General features: G+C 43.2%; 1 protein-coding gene across 2 annotated transcripts in view; it reads right to left on the bottom strand.

Annotated features, from left to right (window-relative positions):
* ATP10A (ATPase phospholipid transporting 10A (putative)) overlaps positions 1-2,034 on the bottom strand; it is a 108,124-nt gene extending 106,090 nt beyond the window's left edge. The window contains exon 1 of one of the 2 annotated variants that reach the window (XM_052705675.1): positions 1,261-2,034. In XM_052705675.1, the coding sequence (XP_052561635.1) occupies positions 1,261-1,763 (503 nt within the window). In that variant the 5' untranslated portion in view covers positions 1,764-2,034. The remainder of the gene's footprint in view (positions 1-1,260) is intronic. The other variant, XM_052705674.1, reaches the window with a different exon arrangement.
* Positions 2,035-23,741: the final 21,707 nt, after the last annotated feature.

Below are 23,741 nucleotides of genomic sequence, written 5' to 3'. Positions count from 1 at the left end.
AATGCTATATGGCTGGGCTATACTCACTTTAGTTTACGGAAACGAGACTGTTTTACTTGTGTTCCCATGCATATCTAGCAGCAGTGGAACACCCCAGGGTTAGATTTCTTCTGTGATATGAGTTTAAAAAGCAACAAAATGCTGGATGTTGAAAACGTAGACTATTCTGGATTCTTTTTAGCATTTTATTTCTTTTCACACGCCTTTCCCAGAATAGGAGACTTGCTCTCTGCCTCTGTGCTTACGTCAGCCCAGAGTACCCCTCCCAGACAGCTTGTGGAATCGGAGTATAAGCTTCTTGGCACGTGTTCCTTTTCCGTTTGATCTACACATCAGAATGAAAAATGAAACCTGCATGCTTGGAAACTATTTTCTTCTCTCAGTTTCCCCAAATCTTACTCTGAGCTACTACTAGATGACTAGCAAGCACAGTGAGGAAGATAAAACATGAGTTTTCTAAAGCTGGATTCTTACACATAAGTGTTAATACAGAAGACATCTCAGTCTGATTTATGGGTACTAGAGTTATAGTCTAAACCTATAGCTTGGATCATTCAAAAAACAAATACATCTGAAGGAGATAAATGACCTAGAGCTCCATCCACAAGCTATGGGAGAGAGCAAAGCCACAAGGAATGATGACACCTGAAAAGATCAATATAAAGCATTCGCTCAGAAGTGCAATTCAGTGAAAGGACTGCTTCACATTCTCTAGAAATGCAAACACAGTTCAGGCTCACTAGTTCATGAAACCTCACACTCTTAAACCAAATGCAGAAGTCTCTGGTCTCCAGCCTTTACTCAACAAAGATTTATTAGCAGATTACTTGAGGGAGGTCTTGCATTACAGAAGTCAAATTAATGCCTGAAACGACACATTGGCGTGGCTGGCTACTTCACACCAGGAAAGATTTGCCTAAGGGCTTCTGAATCAAGCCATGCCTGCCATGCTTGCTGTCACTTTGTGACACACTGTCCCCAATATAAAATATAAAACATCACAAAGCCTAGCGCATATACATAGATTTATGCTTAATTGCTTCTTATTCATAAGTCTACATGCTAATGGAAGTCCCAGTGGTCAGGGTGAGTCGGCTTCCACCTGAAGGCACTGAGATTTAGCAACACCTGCAGCTCCAAGTCATGGAACCGAGAAGCCCAAGACAACTCCAAGGATAAAAACGGGTTTCTCCATGCTCAGCACGAAAGCCCTTTGGAAAACCCTGTGCCCCCATGTTCCGCAACCCACCACGGCCCCACCTGCAGTACACCAGGCACTCCATGTGGTTGATCTCCTGGTCGGAGCGGTAGCGGCTGTAGTCTTCCCACAGGTCCTTGATGGCCGTGACCGCCAGGATGAAGAGCACGGGAGCCAGGGCCAACTCGGGCTGGAAGGCATTGACGGCTGGCACGAAGTTGAGCAGCGCGATGAAGACGAAGTAGACATTGGCCAGGCGGTGGAACTGCTCGAAGAGGTTCTTGGGCAGGAAGGAGAGGGCCGTGTACTTGGTGGTCTTCAGGCGATTGCCGGCCAGGGCGGGCCGCTTGGATTTCTCCGCCTCGGTCTCAGGTGGCAGCAGGCTGGAGCGCACCAGCCGCGTCTTGCTCTCCTTCTTCTTCCTCCTCCTCCTCCTCTTCCTCTGCCTCTCCTTCCCCTCGGGCCGCACCTGGGGCTCTCCCTCGCTCCCCGCCGCGCCCCGGGACATCTCTGCCTCTCTCGGAGCCGCTCTCGCCCGGGACGGGGCAGCGCGGGCAGCTCCCATCCGAGGCACGGCCGCCCGCCCTCCCGCCCTAAGTTATCATCCTCGGCCGCTCGCCACGGCTCTAGCTTTCCTCTTCCCCTCCGGGGGGGAGGGAGGAGGGCTCTTTCAAAACCTCTCCTAACTGATCGGCTTGGCCCCCGCTCGCTTTCTCCTCCTCCTCCTCCTCGGCCGGGGAGGGGACGTGGGCAGGAGGCGAGCCGAGCCCTCCTCCCTCGGGCGTCGCCCCGTCCCGTTAGCGGCACGCCGCGGAGCCGGCCCAGGGCGCGGGGGGACGCGGCGGCCGCCGGCCCGTACAGCATGGCGCGGCCGCCGCCACGCGCTTCCGCCCGCCCGTTGGCGGGATGAGGACGGGGAGCGGCACCGGGACGGAGCCGCGGGGGTGGGGGGAGGACCGGGGCGGCCCCGCCACCGGGGAACTTAGAACGAGAGTGGCCTCTCGCCCGCGCGCTTCACCGCTGCCATCGTTTGCCCGGGAAGGCGGCTCGCCCGCGGCCACCCGTGGATGCGAGGCGGCGGGTGCCACGTTCTCTGTCGCCTCTGACTTTCCATTACGCGTACTGAGGTGGCGGCGGAGAAGGAGGTTTGCGTTCCGAAGGAGAAAACAGAACTACCGCTGAAGCGCTCGCACGGCTGCGCCGGCATTTATCGCAGCTCCGCAGCCGCACGCAGCGCCGCCCCGAGCCCGGCCCGCGGCCTGGCGGCCGCAACGACACCTCCGAGCTCCGCGGAATGAGGCGGCCGGCGAGGTGTCATTCTTTTTCCCTCTGATTCGCAGTATGCTTGTCGTTACTTTGAGATGCGTGTAGGTGATTATGAACCTCTTCTAGGCCCCGAGGCACTAGGTGGGTGCTAATTTAGCACGCATTAGTTTTGAATGAAGCCGCTAAAGCAGAGTAGTTGGCCAACCCTGCTGTCAGCTCCCGCGTTGCTGCAGGGGCTTCGAGGATTTCCCAGCTTATGGAACGTGAAAGCACCAATGGGTTGGGTTTTGTCAAGGGAAAGTGGGATAAATGCCCTTCCTGTCTCAAGTCTGTCGGTAAAGGGGCGTGTATAAAATTATCACCCTGCACTGCGAAAAGGAGACCAAAAGCCTTCCAGTGTTAGTTTCCAATGTCTTTTTTTTGGGCCTTGATTAACCAGTTCCTGACTTGCATAGATGTAGAATTAACTTCGTGGATGATCTGGATTGAGCAGAAATCCTTGTACCATGTTTTGGAAATGCTGCCATGGGATGACGAAGGAGGGCACAGTACCCCTCTGCAATGGACCCAGAAACCAAGCTTCACTCACCTGCGGGCTGCTTGAAGACATCTGGGCCGACATCCGTAAGAACTCTGCTTCACCCCTGGGCACCAGGAGTTCAAACACAGGATGAAGCTGTGGCCCTGGATGTTCCTCAGTCAGGCTATTCCCAGCATATCTGAGCAGTGGGTCGCTGCAGGCGCTGATGCTGATGGGTGGCACACATTTGTGCTTGAGAAGCAACGGGGCTTTGTTGGAATAGTCATGGGCTCTTTTACTCGAGGTTCACATTAACTGTTCTTCCACACATAGAGGAAGAACAGGAGAGAAACTCAGCATTAAGATACTAATCAGAAGCTGAATATTCTTATGTAATCCTCAGATCACATAGCTGAATTTCACATTGATACAACAGCAGAAAGATAACAAGCACCTCAGTGGGAGCCTCTGAAGACTTCTGTATTTGTTTGCTAAAACCTTAATTTCAGAATGGCTTAAAGCCATTTTATTTGAGCACACCAGAGTCAAGGGTCATCCTTGAAAAGCTTCACCATAAAAAAAAAGAAAGAAAGAAAGTATGCAATACTTCGCTGGTCAAGAGCTGAAAAGCACTTATTGTCTTTCTTTGATGCTAGTAAAATGCTTTTTTGTTAATAGGAGCAAACTGAAATATCACCAGGTACTCAACATTTTTCCACTGGCTAAAAGAGCCCCTCTGTCACACGAGGAATCCAAAGTCCTGGAAATTAATCTGCTATTAATAAAAACAAAAGAGCCATCTTTAAACACCTATGAAATCCAGTGTCTGCCAGGCTTTGCCAAGGTGTTGCCAGTATAGACACTGCCAAGAATTCAGCCTCTCCTTTCCCTTTCTAAGTAAAACACTGGTCATAAGGTTCAGGAAGGCATAAGTGGGGGTTGGACCAGATGATCTGCAGAGGTCTTTTCCAACCCCTATGATTCTGTGATTCTGTGAAGTGTTTGTATCTGAACTCACATCTGAATTCTCTCTGTCCACATTGTCCAACTATGTGAGGCCGCAAATATGAGGGAGGTTACAGATTTGGCCTTCAACCTGTGCAGCACATACGTGTGCAAGTCTGACCCTAACTTTTCAATTGCAGAAAGTCAAGTTGTTAGTTAGGACACACTTGCATCTCCTTTTTATGGAGTCTTTTGGAAGAAAGGAGGCAGACAGAGGTTGACTTAAAATCAGTCCAGATGACGCACAGTCCGTAAACAGTATTGCCTTCTAGGAACGTGAATCTGACTGGAAAAGCCTGAGGAGATGAATGCTGAGGGCTTAGATTTACTGGATAACCCAAACTAAAATATGCACCCTTTGCTACTTTTGGGGTTCACTGAATTCCAGCACTAAATTTGGAGAAGGTCTGGGGATTAATCTGTGCTTCGATTCAGCCATCCCTGCCATGCATCATTGTCTCCTTTCTGTGCTGATTTCTTCCTTCATTCATGGATGGTTCTGGCCGTCCTCCATCTCACCGGCCAAATCTTGTTTCATTTTGCTGGGTATCTGATCTCTGATTTCTCCAGCTGTTAGTCACAGTTCTGCCTCCAAAGCCCAGTATCTTTGAATTTTGAGCTCTACCCAGAGCCATTCCAGTTGCTGTTTCTCTTCTTGAACTGTACACATTTGGTTTTTTTTTGTTGTTGGTGGGTTTTTTTGTTTGTTTTTTTTTTTGTTTGTTTGTTTGTTTTGCATCAAGGACTATAGCTGAAAAAGAGGGAGGTTATAAGCATCAATTATGCTGATAATACGCCTAATGAGCTCATCTTTGATATCTTAGGCCATTAAGAGCTTAATCTTTGGGTGTGACACTGCTGTTAAGGCTAGAAGGAACTTTTCCAGCCAGAGATACTTGGCCTTTTAGATGTCACACACCCTCCAGCTTGAAATCATCACTGTGTTCTTGTTATGTGAGTGGGCTGGTTGCTTAGAAGTGGAGTATCCATTTTTTTCATCTTCTTGGAGTCATCAACTTTGATTATATTTGAAGTATTTTATATGGTTCAGGAGTTATGTAGGTATGTGAAAATCATCAACCAAAAATGCCTTTGGCGTGATGATTCCACTGAACAGTTTGAAAATGGCATCCACCTGAACTCTGAAGATGAATACCCTATAGGCAAGGAGAAAGGATCCCAGTTTTATTACTGATGTAAAAGCTTGTGATTTGACTTGTCATGATTTTTGAATGCTTGGAGTTATCATTATTCTGTTTTAAAAATTAATTTTTTCCTATTGTCAGGACGTGAAGCAAATCCAATTTTAACACATTTTCTAATTTACAAGGCCAGCTTTATAATATTTATATAATCCTAAAATAAAGATTTCTTACGTTGAATATTGCCAGAGACATAGATTACTCCCAATTCTCATAAAGAATCACCTTTTTTCCAAAGGACTTATTTTAATATTAATATGCTTAGTATTATGGAAGCACCCAGAGGCCTCAGCCAGAATCTAGGACTTGGAGAGCTATAAAAATAGCTGTAAAGACATGGTACCACACATCAGACAAAATCTGTTCTGCCCTTTGCAGATGAGACATATCCCATCTGGCTCTCCATAAAGGGGACAAGCGTACATGTTTCAAACTAAAAGAAGAAAGGCAAGAGGCTTCTAGTGTGAAAGAAAAACCTGTTAAAAATGTCAAAATCAAATGGGGAGAGGCAACAGCCAAAACTGCATCTTTCCTCATTTCCCAGCATTCTGCAGGAGATACGTAGATCTATACAGTGCAGTGGTGTATGCATGCACAAGAGCGTAGTTAACTGTCACGGAATCATAGACTCACAGAACTGTTAAGGTTGGAAAAGACCTCTCAGATCACCCAGTTTAACCACCAGCCCATCCCCACCATGCCCACTGACCACGTCACTCAGTGCCACATCCACACGGTTCTGGAACACCTCCAGGGATGGTGACTGCACCCCCTTCCTGGGCAGCCTGTGCCAGGGCCTGATTATTCTTTCTGAGAATAAATGTTTCCTAACATCCAACCTGAATTATGGACAGGCAGTTTTCAAATCCCATTCCTTACTTCTGCACTCCCAGAGAGGGAAGATTTGAGTTGCTAAGTGTGCAAGTTCCATGTGTGAATTAACAAGAGATGCTGAGTGTTGCAGCACAGGACCTCATGCTATGCTGAAAAATTGCAACTTTTGTTATGCTGCAACTTTTCAGCATAATGGTATGATACAGAAGCAATAGAAATGCTATGTGGACCTATCACACCTCTCACTTTTTGCATGTGTGTTTTTCCCACCTACTGCTCCCTGAGGGCACCTGCATTCCACATCTTGCATGCTGGGTGTTGCAAACTTTCCTGCTCCACCACAACACCTGTCTGACCAGCTGTTCAGCCTGATCTGTGACTCGACATTCACAAGCAGGATGGGTCTGACATCAGAGTGCTGAGTGGAAGGAGTCTGTAGCATCCTGTTTTTTTTTTTTTTACTTTTTATTCGTGCCTCAAAAGGTGCCACAGCCTTTCTTCCACCACCTGGACTGCCACATTTGTTCTGTGACCCTGACTGCATGCACGTTGCTGGCAAATGAGCTCGGTGGGCTTCTATCTGCTATCTGCTACTGATAAACTAGAGAATAAATGAGTCAAAGTGTAGCAGAGACTGCAAAGTACAGAAATAACACATTATGGTAAAAGCAGTTAGCTTATGTATACTTGTAGAAAATATACTCTGCCGATACTTAACAACTGGTTATATTTGTGTTATTGGGACTAATCACAGAGAGCTGTTGATCATCACTTAGAGGTTTCATATCTGGAACTTTCTGCTGATAATCTCAAATAACTCTAAAGTACCAATCCTATTCCATTTAGCTCAGTAGAATGTGGTCTTTCATGGAATACAAGTTTATGAGCTGAGGTCTCATCATGGTTAGTGGAGAGAGGCCAGGACTTTTAGGGCACAAGTGGGTCAGTGGGTAAGCAGGTCAGGTGAATCCCATTCTCAAAAGCACTCATCATTTTCCACTAACTGCAGGAGTCATTAAGAGGAAGGAGGAGTCACCCTGGTGGGTATCCAAAGCTGGTCAAGGTGAATCTTCCTCTTAATGTCATGCTCAAGCAGCTCCAGAGCACAGAACAGCTACTTCTCCACTGTGAAGGACAAGACTGAACCAGATAAGGCACATGCAGCAGGAGATGGCCATGTGATGACCTCATGGCCACTTGTGCCCTAACACACCTGCCAACAAAATAAAATAACACAAATAAATAAATACAAACAAATAAAATTGCTGTACTGGTGACATAGGATGTCCCTTTCTACAGTGGGAAAGCATAAGCAGTACCACAGCCGTTTCACCTCTCCTCTTACAGAAATGCTTTTTTTTCTTTTTTCTTATAACAGCTTCGTGTCAAAGGTTTCTGTATCCATTGCTTCAGTCCATCAGCTCAGTACCACTGAGTCATAGGGTCATAGCAGAAACAGAAGTGCAGGAAAATCTATGTAATTTACCACAGAAAGAGTAAAGGCACACTTGCCGTTTATGGAAAGTGCAGTTTGGGAGGAAACAAAAGTTAATATCCTGACAACGGCACTGCCAACTCTTGCTATTTTATATGAGACTCAGTATTTGTTGCCGTTCTTAAAACTACATAACCTATTAGAATGGCATTTTACAGGAAATGTAGCTCAGTAAGGCTAGAAAAAGCCTGAAGGTGTGAAACCCCAAAGCAGAAAATAAATAGGAGAATGTAAAAAGACATAAATTAAGCTTATGTTTTTGAAAAACACTCTGATTTTCAGAGCAGTTTTGTGAGATTTTTAGTCTCTGGTACTTCTTAACACCGAGGGCTTGGCAATGATTCTGCTCGTTACAGAAGCCGCCATAGGATTTCCTGTGCACATGCAGTCAAAACTTCACTTTCACATCTCTTTATAAAGATAATACAGGATATTGCTCCTGAATACTAAATTGAGTGTCATTTCAAATTAAGAGATATTTAATTACCCACTGCAATTCCTTTTTGCTATGTCTAGGTTTCTCCCAGTCAAACTGCTTCAGTGAGTTTTTGGAGGCAGTTTGTCTGTGGGAAGCGACATCTTCCCTGGAGAGGTAACGGGGAAGCTGGGGGCTCTTCTGCTCTGTGCTCATTACTCAGGACTGCCAGAAGGGAAAGTTGTGCAAACCGATGCATTCTGACTAGTCACTGTGGTTAGAGATTCCCCTCTGGATTTTGTAATGCTGCAGGGTGAAAACAAGGCTCCTATTGAGACCAGCTATGCTGGGGACACAGAGAGAAGAGGTGACTGCAGGCTCCTTTTCCTCCTGGGAAAACAGTTTTTAGCCTGCTGCAGGTCCAGGCCAGCTCTGATTTATTGTCTTGTGCCCTAGTGCTGACTCAGAAGGGGCAGGCTTAGTACAAAGTGGTGCAAATGGGCTGTAAAAAACAAGATTTGAAAAGAAAAGGAAGGAGAAAAAAAAAAAAAGCCCTAAATAGCAGGAGAACTAAAGGGTGACTTTCCTGCCTTTGGGGAATTCATCTTTAAGTAGAACTGATCAGAAAAAAATTCTGGTTCATTGAGCCTGACTGCTGTGTCTGAAACTGAACAATCTGAAGGACTCCTGCTGCAAGGAAGGCAGCAGTCCATGTGGGGTGGGCTGGGGTTGTGGTGCTGTCTATAGGGAGGTTTCCCCACACACTGTTCTTCCACTCTCCTGGGAGGCAGGGCTGTCCACAGGTCCCTGTCCCCAGCTCAGCAGTACTTCTGCCCCATAACTGAGGCCCTTCCAGCTATTCTGTCAGTTCCTTAGGCTTCTTAGTGTCTGCTCCTATTAGCAGGAAAACTGTTGCATTCAGGATTTTATTAACAAGCATCCTGCTAAATTCTCTCAAGAAAAGAAATGGTTTGGGACCAATTTGGACTACCTATGAAACAATAAACAACAAAGTGTAATCTCCTTGTGATATTGGCAACTCAAGCTCCTGACTAGTTCTGATACCTGTGCCCAAATTCAGTGCTGGATGCTGAGGTCCCTCCATACCAAAAGGCCACATGCTAAAAGGCCGCATACCTTAAAAACACCATATTGTGGTATATGTTAAATTTATTGTCTGTGATTTTATTAGGTGCAACTGACTGTAAGAAATAAATCCTCATGAATTTCAGCAGAGTCCTGCTTTTAATAGCAGTATCTAACCAAGTGTTCCTGCAATGTTAAGTAGAACAAGGATGTCCTCTGCTGAAGTTAAAGAGTTCTCATGAATTATCTAGAATTTCCCAATGATTTAAAAGCCTGTAAGGACTTGGGGACACATTATTTTTGGCTGGTGCTGCAGTGAAATTAGTGTTACCTATATACAGTGATTCATGTTACTGTGCTTTCTAATTCAGCATTCACTAATACAATAAATAAACCAGTGAGTATATTAAAATGGGAGGGGAGGTTTTTTCTAATCAACCAGCTTTTCCTGGGTTTAAAAAACTTGAATGTTTGGAATTGTGATGTGGAAGTAACTCTCAGTGGTGGAAAAGCTGGTTGCCTTCTTTCCCTCTGTTGTCTAAAAGACAAAATTTCCAGCCAACATTCGTACAATCTTTGTATAGTTTTTAGAGATATAGAGACATGATACAGTGTATAATAATATAATTGTATTCATGGAGGGATTTCATTTGATCACTGTTGCCTTAATTAAGTCAATCATACTCCTTAAACCAAACCAGTGATTTCACACTGCAACTCAAACTCCTGTATGCCTTGCAAGAAAAGCACTGGACCTGAAATAACCGATGTTTTGAATAAGTAATACATAGGAAACCAGAAGGAATGTCTATGGAAGCATGGTGTAGTAACAGTAGATGAAAGAAATGTTTGGAACAGCCAGCGTAATAAATTTAATGGCTGGAGGAGAACTACAGTGGCAAAACAATGTTCTGATCAAAATAAAGCAAATTTTACATATAATGAAGCACCGGCCCATGATTATTAAAGAGTCATTTTCTGCCTGGGTACAACATGAAACAGCTCCTCTCCTGCTCTCTGCCCCTCCTTGCCTGGGTTTGTGACTCTTAAAGCACAGACCTTGGACAGATCAGCATGACAAACTGTTGCAAGGTATGTACATCAATCAGGAGGGTGATGAAGTGTGATCTGCAACCAGTGTAGCTGTGCCAGCAGAAACCCCTAGTGTAGATTAAGAGGTATCAGCAAAAGTGCTCTTTTAGCAAGATGACTTTTTGTTTGTTTCTTGAGAGGGCTGCAACCAGCTATATCAGCAGAAGCAGTTTTCCCAGTCTAACCTGTAACCAGAGTATGAACACTTAGCCTGAGCACAGCCTATCAATACCACACAGCACTACCCCACACAGCACTACTAGCATAAATTTACCTTTCTCCACTCTGGAGTCCTGTGTGAGTATCTCCTGGAGCCATGCCATGGCCTTGGCTGTTTTTCTGCTTCCCTCTTTGCTCATCCTCCTTCTTTGCCCTGTATCATTTCAACTCTGATTTCACCTTAACACCATTTATTCTGTGTAGTCCAATCTCTGCCGTAACCTTCTCCACACACTTTCTACTACTTCATGCCTGCCCTCAGAGAATTATCTTTCTGTTTCCTAGATATGAGCGTTTTTGTATCAGACTGCTAATGCAAGGTGTATAAAAATAATAATTTTTTTGTTCCCCAAGCTCCTCTAATGTGCAAAAGAAAAATAGTGCATTTGAGTCTTTTATTTGCCATCTGGTATTCATAATGTTGGGAGTCACATTTTCAGGCAATCAGAACTAAATTCCTCCTTTAATTTTTATATTAAAACTGAGATTCTCAATCACACAATCTGAGTACCTGGGGGTTTAAGGATTATTATTTTTATCACCTGTTTTTTGTTGAACAAACTAGTTCAAGTTCTACTGTGTTTCTTTGTTCTGTCTAAAACTGGGGAAAGCAGCCTGTACCAGCAAGGGGAGAGTGTACCAGCAAGGAAGGGCCTGTACCTGAGCTGCAGTTCTGTGGTGGGTGGCTGCTCATGTGGAAGCAATCAGCAAATTTGACAGTGCCACTGAAGCTGAATAAGCATCCTTTAGCTTCAGTGCTTAAGGTCCAGTAACAACAAAGGAGCTGATTTTAGAAGAAGTTGCATCCTATTGAAGGAGTGGGGGAACTTATGGTTCCCCTGTGCATGAAGAATGACCTTTGGCAGATGGCACTTCAAAGAATCACAGAACCACAGGATGGCTGAGTCTGGCAGAGCCTTCTGGGTACAGCTGGCCCAATTCCTCTCCAATAGGGCCACCTAGAGCAGGGTGCCCAGTCTCATGTCTAAGCAATTGCTGGAGATCTCTGAGGAGACTCCATAACATCTTTAGGCATAGGAATGCTTCCTGATGTTCAGAGGGAACCTCTAGCATTCCAATTTGTACCCGTTGCCTCTTGGCACTGGGCAGGTACCTCTTGTTCTAGCACTTGTGCTGGTATACTGAGGAATTAGCATTACCTTAGGGTGAACATCTAGAAATCCAGGAAGTAAGAGATGCTTCATGAAAGAAATCCAGATATTGCCATGGTACAGAGGTCACTGACTTCAAGGGGCTGAGATGACACCTTATAAAAAGCATGCATGATGCCTTAAGCATCTTTCTTCTGGGAGAAAGAAAACATAGGAAGCCCTGGCTGATGTTCTGTCATACAAATCAATTCTTGAATCACTTTGCAGATGGGATGTTCTTTGCAGCTTATTGACTATCATATGAAAAAGGCGTTGCTATGCTTTCTTTTTATGTCATTGACAAGCTGATGGCACAGCTGGGAACTCTCATGATCTATCTTCTCTAGATGTTTCTCTGTACTTTCTGCCCACTCTTAAAAATTGTATTTTTCTTCCCTAGTGGTGGTTTTAATCACATTATGTAAAATATTGGGAGGGATTTGTTAATTGCCCTACAAATTAAAGAGTCCAAAAGACCTCAGGAGAAGGAGAAAGTAATGCTTTGAGTTGGTATTCAATTAGCATTTATCAACAAACACATTTGAAAGCTAATATTAGTACAAGTTTACTAATAAAAGGAAGTATTTGTGTAGTTTCTCTCCCACTCATTTTCACCTTGAAATGTTTTAGGAGATGGTGACCTGGAAAAGTGAGCAAATGGTGAGTACTGCATTGACTGTGGGCAGTAGGAAAAATTGTTTGTCTAAATTCAGTGTTGTGACAGCCTTGTCACAGACACATCAGGCCCTGGCGTCCCTGGAGTGTAGGTGTGTGGGTGAGTCACTTATTGCTCTCCTTACGTGCCATAAGTAGGTGGTTATACTCAGTTGTCAGAGTAAGGCCCTTCCATTTTTATTCAGTGAGAGACACCACCATGTAAAAATGGATTTATTTTGGCTAGTACTAGAATATCCAGTGTCTTTTTTTTTTTTTTTTTTTTTTCATTCTGAGCAGTGAGCAACTTAAAAATGATAAATTTAAACCTGTCCATGGCATTTACCAATCCCATAGACTTAAATCACCTTGTCTGCTTTAACACAGTTAAAGACCTCTGAATGCAGGAGGTATGGCATAAAGTAAGAGGAGCAAAATTGCAGCCAAATTGTTCTGTAGATGTTTTTCATCACTGGTCGTGCTACCTGTGACAGAAGCCATATGTAGAAAAATGAGCATGCAGCCAGACAGGCAACTCACTTATCTTATTCCAGACATCACTTCCTCAAAGGACTAAAAAAATATGCCAATGCAAAAAATTTGGTATTGCTGTTATCTAAATGGGAGTTTACCACTGGGTTCCCTGAGAATGATTTGATTAACTGCAAAAACATATCTGTATTATTAGCACATGATATTAAAGAGAAACTTCAGAGTTTCTCCATAGGACATAATCTTTTGCCAGGGAGCAAACACTGCTGGCTAACGATTGCGTGGCTGTGAGAGTATCATTCCAGGGCTATCCCAGAAGGGTTCATCTGCTGAAGCATCTGTTAGCATTCCTAAAATTGAAACATTCATCCAAACTAGGATACATTTATGTTAGATTCCAAAATTCTGAATTTTGGGACTGACAAATTTCCTAATATTTTAGGAGAAAGCCCTACAAACATGAATGTCCAAACCAGTCAGCTACAGTTTGACAGTTAGAAGGGCCTGTGGTCAAGGTGAAAGATACTTGTTCAAAACTGCCATTCATTTTTCCACGAGACCTCCCTCCTCATTCTCTTATGGTCTTAGAAAACTGGGCTGAGACCCCAAAGCAGCACCAATTCTGCAGTTCTAGCAAGTTTCAGGTTCAGAAACTGGTTAGCTGGGCTCAAGTTGATTTTTATCCTCTTGGAGAAGGAAGAGCTTGTACTAAATTTCCTTTTTCTTCCCTATTGTTTTCTGTAGAGAGTTTTCCTTGGATATGCTGAGGCATAGACCCATTTTTGTATTTCACCCAACACAGTCTTATTGGTCTTTATTCAAAAAGGAAGAGCCTTTCCTTGCTCCTTAGATATCCAGCTCCACTGTGTTGGTATCCTGATCCCCAGCAGCTGCAGGCATGGCTGCTAGTTCTAAATGCCAAAGTGGTGGGTTTTTTTTTTCCTATTTATTTCAATTCTTCCTGACAGCTATCTTGTTTAGCCTTCTACCACATTCACTTTATTCATCCTCATCAGTTCAACCCAATCCGTGATTTGTTTTCTCCTTCCTGAAGGAACAGGTTGCCCAGAAATGTGGTGGATGTCACATCCTTGAAGACATCCCAGGTCAGACTGGCCGGGGTTGTGAGCAACCCAATCTAGCTAGAGGTATTTCTGTTCATTGCAGGGCAATTGGACTACATGGCCTTTAAGGGTTAATGATTCTATGATATGAATCTCCTCTCTCGTGGTTGTTGTTTTTCTTGAACTCAGTGAGCTCAGTTGGTTCTCCCTGCCCTGATGAAAACATTCCCAACAGTTTGCATCTATAAACATCTTCCTAATACAGCTATTTCAGATAAGCGTCTTCAAAGCCCCAGAACAAATGGTTCTGTCCTTAAAAGGTATGGGCAAATTTGAGTTTGGAACAAGTAATCACAACACTACTAATGCTAATTGATTTATACCAGTGACAAAATTAGTCTGTTTTCTGCTTAAAATAACTATTCAGAATAAAAGATGCAGCTGTACAGTTCATTAATCCTCACTGGCTGTGTCTGTTGTGGTAGAGTGGCCAACTTTATTTTCTTTTTTAAGATTTTAGCAATAAAAATCTTTCAATTTCTACTAATATGCCTTTTTTTTTTTTTTTTCAAGATTGGACAATTTAGCATAGTTTTTATAGGTTTTGGAGGATTAGCTCTTGTATACAGCATACTTATTTTAGTATAAGAAAGACTGGTCATGCATACTTGTAAAGTTACAGTCAAATTTACTGCTAGAAACAGATGCCTACAAATGCACTTTGTTTTGAAGACTAGTAACATAAAGAATAATAATTTGTAGTGAATATTTAAAGTTTCACTCTAGTTTTCTGTCAAAGGACAAGAGTGAAGATGAATAGAGTTTGGAATGGAGTTAGCAAATGATTTTGGACTAAGAAATGAATGTGCAGGTTCCTTATCTTTCTAGCAACCAGTTTTGCAGACATCATAATAGAAATGTATCATTTTATGAAGTTTCTTTTTCCAGCATATCCTTCAGCTGAAAAAAATGCAGATGATTTTTAAAAGTTCATTTAGTGACCAGAGGTGAACTATATTCACATAATTAAAACAATTAAATCCATGCTTAATGTCAAGGAGAATTTTTGCAAGCTGCGTGATTGCAAAGATGGGGGGATACAGCCTGGCTCTGGCCAAGAAATGGGATCATTTGAGTCATGGTTGAGCACCCATGGTCTAGAAAGTTTCATGTAAGTCTGCTGTTAAGCTGTGCCCACTCTGTAGGTCAGATCCATGACAGTGGATGAGGATTTGTAGAACAGTTTACTAGAATGTTGTCTTTGCTTTCACCATGGGTAAATCCAAGGATGTATTTCTTTATTCTGTCTCTAGCAGCAAGGTCTAGCACAAAGCTGGATTGCCACTGGCTTGTCCACTTTACCAGATTTCCTAATTAGCTCTTCAGGGATTGCCTGACATGGGAACCACCTCTCTCTGTGGGTCAGTGTCACAGTGTTTTCTGCAAAGGGCCCTTAGTCTTCCTTGATCCTGCTGCAACAGTGAACACTTTCTAGTGCACTTGCTGATGGGGTGAAAATAGGAGAGTGCAGAACCCTGCTGAGTATCCAGCAGAAGTCCACAGAGATTTGTTACTCACACTGTGCTCCAGAGAAACAATTATAAATACTTTGGACAAAAAAGTTGTTTTTTCCCCCCTTTTTCGCACCTCCTGCATACTAGTGGAACACTGGTTTCAAAGTGGTATTGTTGGTACTGTAGTGGATTAGGCAGTTTAGTGAATAACAGTGACAAAAAAGAAGGGTGTAGCTGGGGAGGTCCAAGCAGAAACAGGGAGAAAGACATTCAGTAAGCTCCTTTTGTAGAGGAATACCACCAGAAGGCATACAAATCTAATCAACTGGTGTGTGTGTACCCACAGAGCAAACAATTACACTGATGCATTGCCCAGGACCTGCCTTGGTAATAGAGGAATGTAGCAGGTTTTGTGCAGAATGTTGGCTGCAGCATGGAGGAATGCAAAAGACAATGAAGTATTTAAAATTCAACACTGTCTATGCAAGAAGCAATGAAGCACGAATAGCCTCATTTGGAGCAGATTCCCTTTACAAGGTATGGGAGGACAAGCTGTCAGGCAGCTAATAACTACTTATAACCTTGCATTGACTTGAATTCATTTAGATTGGTATAAACAGCAGAATACTGACCATGCTGCTTTAAAAATAGGTCAGACAGGACATTATTAGAATTTCCCCTTCCTCCTACTGTTTTATATCTGCACCTGAAAAACTAAAGGGAAAAAAGTGCAATTCTGCTGAAATGACCTGCTGCAACTAAAAAGCCCTCAAGTCCTCAAACTCTCACAGGCATGGCAAGTGCAAATAGATCAGCATTTATTTTTGTTTCTATAATTCCATCCTCCCCAACATAGAGAAGCTACGGTGTAGCACACCTTTTTTTCTGTCCAACACCTCTTCCAAAGTCAGTGAGTGCTGACACAGGCTATTTTGTTATCACTAAAGTCCACACAGCCTTGCCAGCATGGCAATAACCTGTGATTCAGAATGATAAGTAGCCAAAGCGCCTTGATATTTCCAGCCTCAGCATAGTACCTATTTCCCTTTAATTACAAAATTGCTATGGCTACATTAAATCCCAGCTGCTTCTCGCTGTGTTCCAGTTCACTTCAGTGGGCACTTTGGCTAGGATGTCCTGATGGAAGCACTTTTTTTCGTTCTATCCTTTCTTTTCCAGCTTGGTATTTGCAGCAGTCACACCTTTGTTATCTTTTAGCGCGGTGGCTGTGATCTGCTTTGGGGCTGGCACTTGCTTCTCTCTATTCACAGCCTTATCAAAAAGGGCATATCTGTGTGGGCCTTTTAGCAGCATGGTCAGTGAGCACGACATCCGTGTCATGTCATGCAGTCATAGGAAACTCAAGGGAAGACCATTTGCTGCGTGCTTGCCCTTCTGCAGGCCTTGGCTGCTTGATACTTAGTGTTATAAGGACAGATTACACGGATGTTTTCTGCCAAAAATACACAACCAAACAGCATGTTTTCCAAGTCAATGCTATCTAATGACAGCAACTTTCATGCCAGAAGTGTTGTAGTCCCTACAGGGAGCAGACACGGCTTCAGGGACAAGGACCTGTGGTGAGCATTTCCATCTTGCAGCTATTTCAGTTGCCCACAGTCCATAACTGTATTCTGAAGCCAGGAAAAATCTCTATCCTGTCTGTTTTTCACATTATGCGAATCTCAGTGGCAACCCAGAACTATCTTGATGGGTCCCTGGGGAGATCGGGCTGACGAGGTCAGGAAATGATGAGCACTCATGTTTGTTGTTACTGTGATTTATTTCCCGTGCAAAATTCACTTACCTCCATAAAGATGTGCAGACTATTGTGGAGTCTACATAAACTGCTTCACATTCATCACTCAGATGTTTTTTTGGGGGCATGCTGGGGCTGTCGGTTCAATGGAACTAGTTCCATATTTAATTCCTGCTAATGTACACTATGAGATTGTGTCTAATTCAATTTGCAAAAACATAAAGTGCTGTTTAAGGGGAACTCGTATGTGGTTATATGAATTTGTAACTCAGATGCCTCTGTAATTCCTTTCGATGTCATTAATTTGATTTGCTGAATTACTATTCACAGACTCTAGTTCCATCTACAGCAGAATAAACCTCAGAAATGGAACCACAGGAAGTGCTGTTTGGAGTTTGCTGCTGTTCTGTGCAGTAACACGGGAGAATACAAATGACTCTTCACATTTTATCTTCAGTCCTGTAAATTCATTAATATCATTACATAGAAGCATCAAACATCCCAGCACTGGCAAATGAAATGTGAAACAACAAGAGGAATACTTTAAGAGCTTACCGATACTGCTTTTGTTCTCTTAGGTACCACTACAGTCCAGCAAGTCTGGCAATCAGTAATAGTGAAGCCAAGACAATTTAGGTCTCAATGTATCACAAGTATAACAGAAAACCACTACATCTATACTGTAGCTTGGCCTTCTGACAGCCTTTTTAGTTTAATTTTTTTTTTTCTTTTCTTTTTTTTTTTTTTTGGTAGCTGACCTCATGTGTAATCATCCAAGTTGCAGACAATAGAAACCATCCACATTTTTTTGCAGTGAGTCAAGCTGATGTACAGGAGGAGGGTCCTATACGCTTTGCATTTCCAAACATCAGAGATAACCTTGATTTTGAAAACTTTTTCTGGCATTTTACTTTCTGTCAGAAGCAATGTCCCTTTAAACCTGCCAGCCTAACTAGTCCCATTCAACTGGGTTATTCTCATATCTGACTGGTATTAGGGATCTTGAACTTGGAAAACAACTTAGTCACAAAAAAAGGGCTCAGGCAGAAGCACCCTCATGAGCAGCAAAGAAGTTGAATGAGCAGAGAAAAAAAACAACCTAAGAGTGCATTTGTAATAGTTAGAAACTCTGATGCAATAAAGATAAAGAAACACCTCTTGCAGATTTGGGGGCAATTTCTCCCCTCATGCTCAACAGTGCTCTGGTATCACTGGAAAAGGTGGTGTTGAAGTGCATTTGATCCTAAGGAAGTGACGCTAACACAGAGCACATTCCTGGGAGTTTTTATGTTTTATTAATTCTAGCTTTGTCCCATGGTCTAAATGTCCATTTGGGATCATAGTGGTATTTCAGGAAAATCTTGACTGGTGAGGATGGCCAGGAGATTTGCTCTCAAAGCACACTTCTGTGAGCTGCAAGAATGGTGTGGGAGAAGCTGTGTGGCCCGGGAGCAAGATGCTGCTCAGACATTGAATCTTATGCTGGGAGCTCAGCTGTAGCACTAGAGTTCCCCAGGGATAAAGAGCAGGGCAGATGCATCAGTTTGAAGTCTAGATGTAAATATCAGGCATGGCAAGCAGCTGGAGAACATGCAGGAGAACGGAAAATGGCAGTAAAACAAGTCTTAGCTGAAAAGGGTGTAAATTACTCAGAAATAATTCAAAATGTGTGGGGAAAGCTAAATGGAAAAGAAATATTTTCCTGAGCACTGAAATAATTTTCCCCTTCCAAAAAAAAGGTGCTGTTTTGTAAAAATCCTGCAGGAAGAAATTAAAAGGGAAAGGCTCCACCTATCTTTTATAAAGATATAACATTCTTTTTTCTTTTCTTTTCTCTTCCCCTTCACCCCCTCCCCCCCTCCCCCTCTCCCTTCCCCTGTTGGATAGCTGAGTGCAGAATTCATAAACAAAGATTACTTTGCACTTTTTTTTTTCTTTTTTCTTTTTTTTTCTTTTTCTGGTTTGCCCCTCATTAAGCTCTAAGTGCTGGGGAAAGAAATGAGCCTTATCTGGTTTGTGGTTTGCTACCTGCCTAACCATTATCAGCTGGCATCAGGTAAAGAAATGAGCCTGAAAGAGTGAGGGACAGGTGCAGATGCTGGAAGCCAGAGAGGTTGAAGGAGTCACATTGATGAAAGAAATGATAATTTTTCTTAATGCTTTGCTTTAAAATGAGCTGTTCCATCAGCGGGACAAGCAGGACTCCTGCTTCACTTGTGGATTTACGTCTTGTGGTTGGATTCTCAGGTGCCTAATGAAGGAGAGGTGGTAATCAGAGGTGTACTGTGTTCAGTTTTGGGTCACAAGAAAGGCATTGAGGCCCTGGAGTTTGTCCAGAGAAGGGCAGTGGAGCTATGAGGGCTCTGGAGCACAAGTCTTATGGGGAGCAGCTGAGGGGACTGGAATTATTCAGTCTGAAGAAGAGGTGGCTCAGGGGAGACCTTATCGCTCTCTGCTCTGAACTGAACGGAGGTTGTGGTGAGGTGAGTGTCCGACTCTTTCTCTCAGGTAATGATGATAGGGTGAGAGGAAATGGCCTTATGTTGCCTCAGAGGAGGTTCAGTTTGGATATTAGAAAACATTTATTCTCTGGAAGAATGGTGATGCAGTGGCACAGGCTGCCCAGGGAAGTGGTGCAGTCACCATCCTTGGAGGAGTTCAAAATCAGCGTGGATGTGGCACTGAGGGATGTGGTCAGTGGGCAAGGTGGGGGTGGGCTGATGGGTGGACTAGATGATCTGAGAGGTCTTTCCCAACCTTAATGATTCTATGACAGTGACTCTATCATGTGCAATTCTGTTGACTGAAGACGTAAGATAATGCTAGTGCCCTTCCCTCAGTGGGTGTATTTTTAATGATCTCTCTCAGTACTTTGTAGCCTATTCTCATAAAGCTGCTTAGATCCTAGTATATCACAATGGTTTTGATCTTCCTGTCAAATTTGATTGAAATTAAATAGATGCAAGAAGTAGTGAAGAAGATGGGGACATGCAGGACCAAACTCTCAGGCACAGCAAGACTGCAGAAGTTTTGCATTCTGTCTGGAAAAACAAAATAAAAGAACAAGCTCTCACAGAACATTATTTCTATATTCCTGGCATTTTTGATTTTTTTTTTTTTGTTGTTTGTTTGTTTTTAAGAGGTTGAATGAAAAATTAGGAGTACAGCCTAGGAAAAGTGCAGCTGCTGCGTGTCATCAGATTTGAGTGTTTTGCATCAAGCTGTTTATCCTGGGGTTTGATAAAGCAGCAGAGATTAAGTGCCTCCTCCTTAGGGTCCCCATAGAAATCTAAAGATACATCTTGTAAGGGTGTGTCTTAAACAAAAGAAAACAGAGGCGGCCACCATGGTGCTTGGAACCAAGGAAGAAAATAACTTGCTGGAGTGAGCTACCCTTTTCCTCCCGAGCAGGGTGAGACCAGTGCACTGAATCAAGCCCAGGCTCCAGATGCCATGTGCAGTTGGAGATGGCTTCCTGCCAGTGAGTTTCCACAGCAAACAAGAAAAGGCAAACTTGTGGCGCATGATGTGCAGCCACACAGAGAGGCAGTGAGCAGGGTGGTGCTTTCTAGTGTGGAGGAATTCTAAGGGCTGTAGTGCAATCCCATTTTAGCCTGAAAGAAAGGAGGCAATTTTCAACTGCGATCTTAATTTTTGTAAGCTTAACCAAGTCAGTAGCAGTAACATTTTGTCTGTTTTATATAATTCCATGTTCATGCTTTTCTGTGAGTTATGTTTCCATGACTTAGGAAAGGTTCTAATCTTGCTAATCCAACGCTGCAGTGGATCAGAAGCAATATCTATGAGGGATGTTCTGAAAGTAGCACCTCTTATTTTCATTATGTTGGCCAGTGACTTCAGAGACAGATGTTGGTGGGAAGACAATAGAGGTTGGACCTTCCCACCAATGTTCCATTACATTTTGTTGTCATGCGACAGATGGCAGCAGAGGGGCATTCTGACAGAATGGACTCTGATATGAAAGTGCTTACGAAGCAAAGGTGTTGAATTCCTCCATGCAGAAAAAATGGCCTCCATTGACATTCATGGATACGTGCTGAGTATGGAGACCAAACAGTGTTTTTGAGCACAGTGAGGTGGTGGGTGGTGTGTTTCAGCAGTGGCAAAAGCAATGTGAAAGATAGGCCAAATTCCAGACAGCCATGCAGATAGATGTTTACGAGCACAGCATGCAGGCTCTTGTTCCTTGCTGACAAAAATGCATAGCTAATGGTGGTGGCTATATTGCAAAATAGTGTTTCATAGCTGAGAATAGTGTTATTGTGCTCTTTGTATCTGTTGTATTTTCCATGGAAATAGGTAACAGAGATTACCAACATAGATCAGACTTCAGTTGAGCCAAGCAGAGCCAATTGCATTTGGCAGTACATCACTAAATGTCTTTATCTGGCCATAATGTTTGTCCTTATCACTTTTAGGAGTCTTTTAGAAACCTCAACATTCATTCCAGATTGACTACTTTTATTGGTTAGAGGAGAGCTGAATGCTCTTGTTCTGTTCTCGTTCCCACAGAAGCACCTGACCCCTTGGTCAGGTTGGGAAGCTGCAGCCCTTGTTCATGGATGTACTACTGGGGTTAATAAAGAAAAACAAAGGAATGCATCAACCCTACAGAAAACCATCTGGGAAGTTTCTACATGGGCTTGCATCTTCATAGGAATACTGTGGAGGATCACAGACTGAAAGCTATGACTTCAGCTGGCTACAGCAGCAGCCTGAGTAGCAGGAAACTTAGTATGGGATAACGGTTTGGATTTTGTGTGTCATTCAGTCAGTGACAATAACTGACTTCTGTACCCTGGCAAACAGTTGAGATAAAGAAATAATATGAAACACAGAAACTTAATGAAAAACAGATGCTGCTGCTGAGTTGGTCTGTGGTAGGAACTCAAATTATAGAAAGTACTTCCATACTATTTCAGACACATTTTCTAAACAATAAATAATTATTAGTTCTCTGCTAGTCCAGAAGTTCAGGAACATAATTGCAGAACTGAATGGTGCCCAAGGTGCAGATTTGAGTGGCAAAGCGTGCAATTAAAGCAATACCATCCTGCATGTTTGACCTCTGTTATTGCTGTGGAAAGGCTGTGTGCTACTTAGTGCATATAGCAGCACTGCTCCTGCGTATTGGGTACATATGGCTTTCCAGTGATTGTTCACCTTGACTGCATGGAAGAAGGGGGATCTCAGAGAGGTGCCATAAGAAACGTGGTCTGTTTCCCTGAGATAGGACCGAGTTGCGCAAGCTGAGTACCTGTACATCTTACAGAGGTGTGTGGGGTGAGCTGTGGGGATCAGAACACTACAACGTTGAATGAGGTTCCTCTTAAAGCCCTCCAGCAAAGGGAACTGAGCTGCGCAGTTCTGCAGAATGCTATTGGGGCATTTCACATTCTGTTGAGCCCAGCTTCCAGTTTGTGACTTTTTTCCTTCCCTTAATCAGTGCCCAAAGAATGCTCCACTTCAAGTTAATGGCTTTTTGTTTGGACGTTTGGTTTGTTTTTGCTAGATTTGATGTGTAGATTCTCATCATGCACACAATAAAAACTGCCCAGTGTTTATTCATTCTTCCCATGAATTCTTCCCAGTGCATGTACATGAATACACATACATTAGCAGTACATATACAGACATAGCTACGCTTTCAGCACTGTTTCAGAAACAATTACTGAAACGAAAAGTTGACATGTCAATTTGCCTCCAAATGACACATTTCACCTGCATGGCCATTGTTTCTTTACTTTGTTAAAATCAAAGAACAACACGCAGTTATCTTTAAACTACAGATGTCACTTATGTTTTTGTTCCTACTTTTCTCCTCATGCCACAGAGTACATAAAGTCTGAACTTGTACACATTGTTGCCACATGATCTCTGTATGGCTCATTTCTGTATCTCCGTCTGCTTAGAGATTGCTTTTTTATAGTGCAGCACTTTAGAATGAGTTCTGTTACAATTCAAGATGAACTCATTTTAGACAGGGTATGTGTATATATAGGAGTGTGTGTGTATTTGAAACAGTGCTGTCACTTTCCAGGACTGGAAATATAGCCTGAGCACTGCAACTGTAGGTTCAGTATATTTCTTCCAGCACAATTATCTGAAGATGCAGTGACCCGTTCTAGTCAAAAAGCAGCCACATAACATTTTAGGAGCCTAGTAGATTAAAATATATTTCTGATTCATTTGTCACTTAAACAGCCCTGACTGCTCAATGTGATCTGGGGATTTAACAGTGGTTCCCAGCTGGAATGAATGGTGTTTGCTTGGCTGAGCATCTTAGTCAGCTTTGAAAATTTTAAACATGGATGTATCCCCAATGGCCTTTGGGGATCTCCAAGGAATAAACACAACTGTTCTCGCAAGATATTCCTGCTTGGGTGAAAGCAGACAGGTGATGGCACCTGGTGATCAAAGATGCTAATGTCATCAGGGAGCTCTATGGATACCACTTTGGTAGCTGATTCACAGACACAGCCAGGAGCAGATTGCAAGTCAGTGCCATCTGTGTAGTCTCAGAGATGTAAGCAGAGCTGAAGCCAACTAGATGAGAACATCTAGCTTTTATAATACATCACAGCCTTAACCACAATATGGAAGTTTGTGCAAGTCTGTCCTTGCCAGATTGTCAACCTCAAGTGACAGCTGTCCAAGCAAAGACTTCCAGCACTGACTGACATGCTGCAAAGAATCCCATACTTCTCCATTCACTTACATCAGCCAACAAAGGGGGAGGAGTCTAAACCCCAAA

Source organism: Tympanuchus pallidicinctus, unplaced genomic scaffold (assembly GCF_026119805.1).
Source record: "Tympanuchus pallidicinctus isolate F22 unplaced genomic scaffold, pur_lepc_1.0 scaffold6, whole genome shotgun sequence".
NCBI lineage: Eukaryota > Metazoa > Chordata > Aves > Galliformes > Phasianidae > Tympanuchus > Tympanuchus pallidicinctus.
Note: the sequence above shows the minus strand (reverse complement) of the source record. Positions and strands in the feature narration are given on the sequence as shown.